This window comes from Physeter macrocephalus, chromosome 12, assembly GCF_002837175.3.
Source record: "Physeter macrocephalus isolate SW-GA chromosome 12, ASM283717v5, whole genome shotgun sequence".
Classification (NCBI taxonomy): domain Eukaryota; kingdom Metazoa; phylum Chordata; class Mammalia; order Artiodactyla; family Physeteridae; genus Physeter; species Physeter macrocephalus.
Genome location: NC_041225.1, coordinates 62741191 through 62751926, shown reverse-complemented (window position 1 = coordinate 62751926; position 10736 = coordinate 62741191). Strand labels below are relative to the sequence as shown.

The 10736-nt window shown below is 47.0% G+C and overlaps 1 protein-coding gene across 1 annotated transcript; it reads right to left on the bottom strand.

The window, feature by feature from the left end:
* Positions 1 to 402: 402 nt before the first annotated feature.
* Positions 403 to 8794, bottom strand: TMEM247 (transmembrane protein 247). Its single transcript, XM_007108734.1, has 4 exons — positions 8578 to 8794; positions 7540 to 7863; positions 4619 to 4794; positions 403 to 475 (listed from the first exon to the last, which is right to left on the bottom strand). Exons 1-4 carry the CDS (start codon positions 8692 to 8694, stop codon positions 403 to 405), a joined length of 690 nt encoding a protein of 229 aa, XP_007108796.1. The 5' UTR covers positions 8695 to 8794.
* Positions 8795 to 10736: the final 1942 nt, after the last annotated feature.

Sequence of the window (10736 nt, the reverse complement as noted above, 5' to 3'; positions counted from 1 at the left end):
GGACACTCTTCAGATGCTCCCCGGACACCATCTCAGATCAGTTAGATAGGAATTTCTGAAATCAGACCCTAGGCTCTTTGGTTCCATTCTCCCCATTCCCCACCTTTTAAAAAAAAAAAAAAAACTGAGTTAGAGTCTAGATAATTTTCAGGTCACCAAAATAAAGCCTAGAAAGCTTAACCAGCTTTCTTGCAATCACCTCCTAAAGTGGGATTAGAAACAGATCTGGCAGGGAAGTGGCCTTGGAAACCAAGCCTGCTCCCCTTCCCTCCTGCAGATCTCAGCATCTCCAGGACTCTAGCCCCGTCCCTGGGCTCAGGGTTGCAACCTATGTGATTCCATTTGGGGAGCAGGAAAGATTCTTCTAGCTTTCTCCTCCTAAGCCTTCCTGAAATTTCACTATTAGTGCTTAATTGCTTGGGCTGAAGCTGAGTGTAACGTGTAGGATCTGTTACACTCTGTCTTCAGCATCACGCTGTGAGTGGGAGGACAAGACAGACACTGGGGGGGCACTGGGCTCTGTTCTGTGGGATCTGGGACTCAGGAAGGGGAGGGGCTCTCAGGGCAGACTCACCTCCTCCTGCAACTTTGCTGAGGGCACCCAGCACAGAGGCGTGTGCCCTTCTAAGTCCCCAGGGAAGGCTGTGGCCCCGGTTGTGTAAGATACCGCGGCCTCAGGCAGAGGTCAGGAGGATGAAGGCAGAGCTGTTCCAGTTGTGTATCCTGAGAAAACCATGACCTTCCTGCTGTGGTATGTGAGCCAGGCCCTAAGGCAGAAGCGTGGCTGTGGGCCAGGCCCAGCTTGCCTACGCCTGTGCCCTACCCAATTGTCTCAACCTGGACCATGACACTGGGGCAGGGAGTGGGAGCTGGGCTTAAGAAAGCAGCAAGGTACGGTAGACACAGTTATTTGCTTATTCAATATCCACCCCTCCCCACCCCCACCCCCACCATATTATCAGAATCTTAATTTTGTTCAAGGCTGCAACACTGTCCAGGCCAAAACCTTACCACACCTCATATGTCCTGAAGCTAGGAGCAGCAACATGACCAGTCTGACCAATGAGATGTAAGCAGAAGTCTCTAGGTGGATCTTTCTGGAAAGCTTTTAAAAAAGATGGCCCTATTTCTTTTCCCCCTCTGCTGACCTGGAGTTGATACCTGGAGCTATAGCAGCCATCTTGAGATTATAAGGCTACAAGCCATGGGGTGAGGAGGATAAAAGCCACATGCTAAGGTTGGTGGAACAAAGAGAAGGATCCTCTATGACTGAGCTCTCTATGACTTCCCTGAGAAGTTTCACCGTCACGGACTGCCCAACCTGGGACTTCTTAGTATGTGAGACACGTAAACCTCTATTTGGTTAAGCCACTGTGGCTGGGTTTCTTTTACAGCTAAGTGCAGTCTTCACACTGGGACCTTAGAAAGAATGTTCCTGGATTGGAAATGGGAAGAGAAGGTCAAAGCAAGAACATGGCCCCCAGCAGAGGGTAGGGGGGAGGATTTCCCCTCTTTTTCGGGGGAGGGTCACTATCTCACTCTGCAATCTTCAGGGATTCCTTGTTTCCCAAGGGACTAAGTTCATATTCCTCAGGTCAATATTCAGGACTATAAAATTTGGCTCCAAATCAGTTTTCCAGGCCTGTTACCATTCACTGGAGCAAGGATGTGCCTGCTCCTTCTTTGAGTATAGATTATACACTCCCACCCTGATCTTAACTCACATGAGTTCTCGCTACTCCTTTCTACCTGTCCCAGGCTTACCTGCCCTTGTGGGCTGATCTTTTGAGAAGACTTCCTATCACCCTGGGCTCCAGGGACCTCTCCTTTAATCTCCTTCATCTCTGAGGTCTATGTGCCTGATAGTTTCTTTATACTTTAGTGTGTATTAGCTGCATCTACTCAGCAAGGCTGTGAGATCCTCCAAGGCGGGATTTTGGGAGTGTGGAAATACAGAAAGATCACTTTGGAGTCAGACTTGAGATCTAAGATGATCTTGGGTACATCACTTAACCTCTCTGAGCCTCAGTATCCTTGTCTGTGAAATGGGGATAATGTACACGTCTGCCTCCCAGGCCTCCATAAAGCGTGTAGCCAAGTGCCTGGCACGTTGGAGGTGCTCCAGAAGGGCTTGTATGTTGACTTGTTGCCTGCTTGGTATCCCTAGGCTGTGCCTTTTTTCTATCCTTTGTATCTCTCTCCACTTTTGTCTCTCCCTTCCTTCTGATTTTCTGCGTTGCATTTGAACAGTGAGGTCTGTATCAAGTTTGGGGAGTGACCATGAGCTGTTTTCATTTTTGCTCAGGGTAGATCTTCGGCTACTGGCTTCAGTCTTCTATCAGAGTAGGAAGTAAGGATAGAGGGGAGATTTCATGGCCATTGCTAAGGGGGTGAGAAGACATGCTAACTTAACTGAAAGGAGTTTACTAATCTTTCTCTGAAGTTTTGTAAGGAAAATGGGTGTATTTAAGTCCAGTTTTACCTGGCAACAGGATGATGAATTGAATGGCCTTATAGCAGTTTTTTTGTTTTTTTGTTTTTTTATAAACAAACTCCCAATTCTGTTTGTTCTAGTGAATTAAACATCTGGGCCTTAATCTTTTTGATATCCTGATCTCCTCCTTCTTTTGCCTCAATCTCACCCCAGAAACCCAGATCAAATTAGATTGAGAGAAGTGACCCATAGCAAAAAAATTCTGCCATTGAAAGTTTAATGAGAAATGACAGTTTTATTACTTCCAAGTAAATACCTGTCACGCGCAGCTATAAATGGGAATGAATGCATTGAACTGGGTGGAAAATGAGAAGTCACCGTGGACTGAAACAGCATGATAATGTGTACTGACGGTGAATCCCGCGGCAGTCTTCTCTTTTCATGTGTTTTCACTCTGCATCACTCAGAGAGCCCAGCAAGACAGAAACGTATTCTTTTGTTCCTCTTAAAGCAGAGCCTTATGTCCAGGAAGAGGAAGGGTCAAAAAAGACTTGATTGATTGCAAAGCTGTGTCCATTCAGTTTGCTGTGTTATCCTTAAAGTCTCCCGTGCTGGCCATCATTCCTGGGCAGGGCTGGCGAGGTGGGGGCAGCTGACAACCTGCTGTGTGTGTGTGTGTGTGCACGTATGTGTGTGTGTGCACGTATGTGTGTAGAGGATGGGGGAGTTGAACTCCTTTCCCTTGTTACACTGGGCCACTTCTGTGCCTCCTGTGAGTCTCCTAGTGCCCAAAGTCTGTTCCTTTTGGTTGTTGCTGCCTGTTGTTGTGTATATCTCTACTGTAGACAATCATTTGCTATGTATCTGTGTGTGTGTGTGTGTGTGTGTGTGTGTGTGTGTGTGTGTATGTGGGCTGTTCCTTTTGGTTGTTGCTGCCTGTTGTTGTGTATATCTCTACTGTAGACAATCATTTGCTATGTATCTGTGTGTGTGTGTGTGTGTGTGTGTGTGTGTGTGTGTGTATGTGTGTGTATGTGAATTGAGGGCTGGGCGTGTGGCCTGTTTAGTATTTTGTTTTCTCCTATTTTTCCACTGGAGCAGCATTGCTGACTGCACCTAATCAATCAATGCCTCCTTACCAGTGCCGCTAGGAGTATGCCCAGATTTTGCCCCCGCCTCACCCAGGCATGTGCTGCTCAGTGATTAGGATATCTGATAGGCCTGTCCTGGGTTTCCTGGAGCTTCAGCATCTCTCCTCTTGAATTGCATGTTGCTGAGGGCAGGCTCCAAGCATGCTCAGGCCCAGGGCTAGATGGACCCTTGCCAGTGCCTTGGTGATGCCATCTTGACATGTCTGCAAAGCTGGAAAGAGCTTGAGGAACCTTGGCTCCTGTATTAGTTTCCTGTATTAGTGTTGGTGCTGCGATAAATTATTACAAATGTAGTGGCTTAAAACAACTCAGATTTATTCTCTTACAGTTCTGGAGGTCACATGTTTAAAATGGGTTTGGCAGGGCTGCATTCCTTCTGGTGGCTCTAGGAAAGAACCCATTTTCTTGCCTTTTCTAACTTCTATAGGCTGCCTGCATTCCTTGGCTCGTGGTCCTGCATCACTCTACCCTCTGCTCCCATGGCCACATCTCCTTCTCTGCCTCTTACCCTCCTGCCTCCCTCTTACAAGGACCCTTATGATTACATTGTGCTCATCTGGATAGTCCAGGATCATCCCTTCATTTCAAGGCCCTTAATTTAATCTCAAAGTCTCTTTTACCATGTAAGGTAACATATTCACAGGGATGTGGACGTCTTTGGGGGGCCTACCCTCAAAAGCCTACCACAGCTCTCTACGCCTCAGGGAAGATCTATCTGAGTAGATGTGGTGGATCCCAAGTCAGCCTGGTCATCGTATGATTTCTGTGATTCTGGAAAGGCTTTCTAAACCCTTCTCCCTACAGACACTTCCCTGGCCTGCTACCTTCTGAAATTCTCCTCTTGGGGAATAAAGCATCTTCATCCACAGTGGGAGCTCAGGCTTAATACAAGGCCTGAACATGTTTCTCCACACTAAGGTGTAAATGGTTGACAGCAAACCTTTCCTAACAGCAAGTTCTTATGGGAGGGAGGTACAGGTGAGGGAAGGAGGTGCCCAGTGATGGAGAGAGCGAAGGCACTTGGAAGTATGACCATAAAGTTTTAATCAAACAGAGCAAAATGGCCGCGATGCAGAACAGGTAGTGCTTGGAGAAGAGAAAGAAGATCATCTCCTTGGTGACATAGATTATGTGTATGAAGATGAAGCAGTACAGGAACATGGCGAATTGGTTCTGGTGGAGCAGGAGGTCCTGGAGGCCTCCCGAGAACTGTGGGGGAAAGAAGAGAGTAGAAATGGCAAAACCAGAGCTTGGGTACCAGGCAGACCTGGGCTTTGATCCTGCTCTTGTCCCTTCCTGAATGTGACCTCAGGCAGGCTGTCTTCCTCACCTAAAGTGAGGGTAATCGTGCCCACCTCACAAGATGATGATGAGGAAGAGTGAGGACAAGAATGAAAATTCCAGGCAAGGTAACGGGCACAGAGGGGACTCATGACTTTTCACTTCTTGAGCCTGGTCTTAGCCCTCCTGAGTCAGGCGGCCCCCTTCCTTTCTTGGTACACTCCGTGCAGCCTCTGGGCCCACCTGTGGGCAGTCTCTTTCCTACTCGAGATCCCCACATCTGGATGCCAGGTCTTGGGTGTGTACTCTGGACAGTGTCCCCAGATACTCCACCTTGTTTTCTGGATGGTGGCACAATAAGAAGGGGGTCCCTTGGGCACAAATGACTGTGTCTGACTCTCTGGGCCCTAGTGCATGTCACATAAGGTCATGCTGTGGTCCTGCAGCCCAGGGTGTGGTCTCTCCTGCGGACAGGTAGTAAGAGACAGGTGATGGGGCCTCCCTAAACTCTTAGGGTTTTGGGTGTGGGGGAAGGCAGCTTGAGCTGTCTGGCTGATTCTGCCTGTGTGTTGCTCTTTTCCAGAATCTATATAATTAAAGTTGAACAGACCCGCATTTTAACTGTAGAAAGCATCAACATATAAGTAGAGTAAAAGCTGATATAACTATTTTGATCTATAGTTAAGAAGGCATCACCCATGGTTCATTCTTTGAAATATCTTTTCAACTCATGCCACATTTTTTGTAAGCAGGCATATGGCAGGGACTGTGATGCCCTAAATTCACTAGAAACATATTCATAGAGATATTTTTCAATACAATGACAATTATCTACCCACCCACCCACCCACCCAGAAAAAGAGGTGGGAGGCTTAAAAATTAAGTCAACTCTCCAAGTAAATGCACAGGAAGTAAAACACTTTTGTAAACTATTATTAAAGACTGGGGTTTTGGACATACTATTGTTGAACCAACTATGTAAAATGTGAGGGTAACTAAATAAAGCTGAGGGGGCAGGAAATGACTCCAGTGATGCCACCTCTAAAATGAATAGTAAGGAAGATGGAAGACCAGAGGAAGAAACCCAGTGTTCTGGTGGGACTGGAGGGCTGGACAGATCTTGTGTTTTTCTGCAGACCTGGTGTGGCTCTGGTTCCATGGACTTTCTGCCACTGTTTGTGGTCTACGTGCTAATGGCTGATATTTGTGATTTTGATAACAAATTGTGCATTTGTGAAAACTTTTAGACTTTTCAAAACACTTTCAATGGTCTTTTTAAAGCAGAAGACAGAGAGCAGATAGGACTATACACCAAGGATTTCCAGCTCCTCCAGCAAGGAGAAAGATTTTCAAACTAAAAAGCAGGTATTTTGTGAGCAAGAAAAACAAAAGATAATTGTTAAGAAGCCAGCATGTGTTCATTGAGAACAAATCATGCAAAAGCAACCTAATTTTCTTAAAAAAAATGGACCAGTCAATTGGGGAAATGCTATAGTGTAATATCTTAATTCTGGGAAACCATTTGACAGTGTGTCTCAGTACAGTTTTCTGGACAAGGTAGAGAAATGTGAGCTGGAGATAATGTAACGCAAGGGTGCTGATTAATGGAACATTGCTAACCTGTAGGGAGATCTTTTAGTGGTATTTACTTTAGGTCATATCCTCCTCAACAATTAAAGCAATGACTTGAATAAAGCCAGAAGGCAAGTTTCTCAGAACTGAGGATGACTCAGAGCTGGGAAGCATAGCTAATACATTACATCCTGATAAAATTGAGAAGTGATGAACGTAAGTTGTTGCATTTGTGTCAAGAAGTGAATCGCATGAGTACATAAAAATGGTAATAGCTAACACTGAGTGCTTACCTCAATGTGCCAGGCTCACTGCAAAGTGCCTCACATGCATTCTTTCATTTAATCCTCACGACAACCCTATGAGGTAGGTATTACCTTACAGATGAGCAGACCAAGGCCCAAAGAGGATCAGTAACTTGCCCGGTGTCACACAATTTATATGTGGTAGAGCCAGGATTTTAACCCAGGACTGTCTGATTTTAAAGCCCAGACAGCATTGCTTTAAACAATAACATCTTTCATTATTTAGTGCTTATGATGGCCCAGCCAGAGTGCTAAGCATTTCCCATCCCATTTAATCACAAGCAGGCTTTCTTATCCCCATTTAGATTAGGGGAGAGTGGTCCATTTCTTGCCAAAATATGTCTAAGTTTTAGTTGACAGCAAGGCAGTGTGATCCAGCAGAACACATGCAGCCCTGATCAGGGGAGCAGGGGATGGTTCTATCAAAATCCACTAGCCAGACTGCAGTGGGAGTTCTGGGTCTAGGCCCAGGCGTCCTATTTTAAGAGATGCAGAGAGGGGTGGAGAGCGGTGGAAATCCAGACACAGAGGAAATATTGAAGAGTTTTCCCTTAGGAGGAAAGCCATGGACAGGCAAGTGGACAAGGTGGCTTCCGGGTCCCCCCTGGGGATGGTTGATCCTTGAAGAGCTGGATCTCAGCTTAACGTGGAAGCTCTAACGCAGTGGGCCGGTGGGCGTAGGGCGGGGAACAGCTGAGAAGCATGTAAGGTGGGCTCCCCGTGCAGACCAGGGACGGGCTCCCCTCACCCCTAGTCTCCCCGCACCCTTTGCCTCCGGTTGGGACCTGTCACCTACCAGGCGGGGCGTCGCGTGCTGCCGCAGCCGCTCGGTCTCCTCGTGCAGGTACTTGAGCCGCTTGAGCTCGAACTCCATGCGCACCTTCTCCAGCTCCATCTCGTCATTTCGCTGGGGCCCCGGGGTCCCTGGGCCCGCGGTGGCTGGGGCCAGGGGCGGCTCTGCGCATTCAGGCCCATCGCCCGCCTGGCGCTTGGTGGTGGCGGGACCGGCCTTGGAGGACAGTGACTTAGGTGGCCCCGGGCAGCTTCTGTCCTCACAAGTTTCCATCTCCTCAAGGTAGTCGTAGGACGAGTCTGGCTTGGGGGACTCTGCCTCCTGGGCCTGGGAAGGGGGAGGTGGGGGGTCGGGAGGAGTTAGCATGGGGCTGCCCACCCCCTACCCCACCACGCTTCTGCAGCCCCAGGCACAGTGCACTGGGGTGCTTGAAAGTGGTGTGAATTGTAAACATCTAGACTGAGTTCTTCCGAGAAACTTCGACGGAGTTATCAGGACCTGAGAGTTAAGAAGGAGGAGAGGGCAAACGGCCACAGGAGAATGGCGCCCTAAAGTTGCAAGTGGGGCCTTTGGGAGGGTTGAGTAGAAGTCTGTCTTCCTCGTGATCTTCAGATCACTACTGGAGGTAACTTTCCCACCTCCCACTCTACTTTGAGGCCAATTAGACATCCAGTCCTCTGGGGGCCACAGAGGGAGGAAGAAACCCAAGGTCTGCATTGAGAGAACCTCAGTATATGGGAACCAACGATAGGGTTATGGGGAAGCCTGGTCCCATCTGCAGGAGGAGGAAAGGGCCCCACATGGAGAGCTAGATGGGGGAGACCAAAGTCAGCTTCAAGTGACTTGACAATCTTACGAAGGGCTACCTGGTCTCTGGTTACAGCTGGGTGCCAGTGTGGGGATAGGGTACCTGTCTCCTACTCTTCTTAGCAGTTCTCTGGAGTCTAACAGCACTCAGCTCCTATCTTGTGGTGTCCTCATTATGCTCTTCCTCCCCCTGCTGGGACAGGCTGGGGCAGTGAGAAGAGGCATCCTCCTTACCAAAGAAGCCCTTGACTCCCCTTCGGACATGGGGTCATCAGGCACCATCTTGGGGAAGGTTGGGGGGCTTTCTCCTGCCCCCCGTCCTTCCATCATCTCCCGGTCCTCTGTTGCCATCCAGAAAACCACAATACTGCCGGTTGGGGCCAAAGGACATCTTTTGAGGCATTAACATTTGGCCTCACAAGATTCCACAGCCCGGCCACCATCACAGTCCCCTGTCCTCATAATAACCTACATTCCACCAGTTGCTAAGGCCCCTTTGGCAGAGGGTGTGATACCTTTGAGGTGCCATTATTAAGAACTGTAGGATGGGCCTTTGCCACCCCTAGGGACTGCTGTGAAAACTAGAATTCCACCACTTGAAATCCAGAGTTCCATCATTTGAAATCTGTTCTCTTGAGTTCCTCTTTTAAATGCAGCCTGTATTGAGATGAGTCACGATTAGCTCCACAAACCCTGTTATGGGCTGAATTATGTGCCCTCACCCCACACATTCATTTGTTGGAGTCCTAACCCCCAGGACCTTAGAACGTGGCTTTATTTAGAGATAAGGTCTTTACAGAGGTGATTAAGTTAAAATAAGGTCATTAGGGTGGGTCCTAATCCAATATGACTGATGTCCTTAGAAGAGGAAATTTGGACACAGACATGCACAGAAGGAGATGATGTGAAGATGGGAGAAGATGGCCATCGAAAAGACCAAGGAGACAGGGCTTGTATTAGCGTTCTCCAGAAAACCAATAGGAGCCCAGCCTTATAAATTCAAATAGCACTTATAAAAAAACGGGCTCATGTGATTATGGAGGCCGAGAAGTGGCACCATCTGCTGTCTGCAAGTGGGAGACTCATGAAAGCTGGTGGCGTTAATTCCAGTCTGAGTCTGAAGGCCTAATAACCAGGACTGCTGCTGGTATAAGTCCCAGTCCAAGGCCAGGAGAAGGCCAAGATCTCAGCTCAGACAGACAGAGAAAATCAGTTCAGCCTTCCTCCAGCTTTTTGCTCCATTCAGGCCCTCAAAGGATGAGATGATATGCCCATTCACACTGGATAGGGCAATCTGCTTTATTCAATCCACCAATTCAAATGCTAATCTCTTTCAGAAGCATCTTCACAGACATACTCGGAAATAATGTCTAACCAGATATTTGGGCATCCCAGGGCCTAGTCAAGTTGACACAGAAAATTAATCATCATAGGCCTGGGACAGATCCTTCCCTTACAGCCTTCAGATGGAACCAACCCTGCTGACACCTTGATCTTGGACATCTAGCCTCCAGAACTGTGAGAAAATAAACTTCTGTTGTTTAAGCCACCCAGTCTATGGTACTTTGCTATGGCAGCCCTAGCAAACTCATACAACCTCAATTATTCATTGAATGGATTGAATGGGACCAGTGAAGAGATTGGGGGCTGGGGAATATACTTTGTTGTCTTCAGTTTTGTGGAAATGACAAAAAACATTTTTGGTAGTTGGAGGCAAGGTTGCATATGGAAAGAGAAAAGGCTGCATTTGAATTCTAGCTTTGCTACTCTCTCTAGCTGTGTGTCCAAGGGAAAGTTATTTTACCTTTTTGCTGCTCAGTGTACTCATTTGTAAATGGGGATAAAGATCTGGCCACTCCTCTGCACTGCAGCACTGATGGGAAACTAAGATAGTGTCTTTGCATAGTATCTGCCTCTACAGGGACTAAGTAAATGAAACCATCATCATCATTATTACAAGGGGCTTCGTCACTGGAGAGAAGAAAGTGCTCAAGATCTACATTCTTGCAAATCTTTTTTTTTTTCTTTTTGGCCGCGCCGCATGGCTTGCAGGATCTCAGTTCTTTTTTTTTTTTTAAAGGTAAAAATTATTATTTATTTTTTCTGTAACAATTTCACTTCCTTTATATAAACTCTCTAAGCAATTTCCAATTACTTTTTCTTGAGCTGAATGCCAGGATGCCATTTCATCTAAAGAGATGTATCCTCACTTGGGAAATTCAGACACTACTTATCCAGAAATGCACCTTGACTGAGATATCTGCTTTTGTTTTCCTCCCCAACTAGCTTTAAATTCTTAAATTGCTTTTTGCTATTTACAATAGAAAGATGTTCAATAATGTACACACAGTGACAGCTGAAATACACTCATTTAATAAAATTTAAACCTCTCA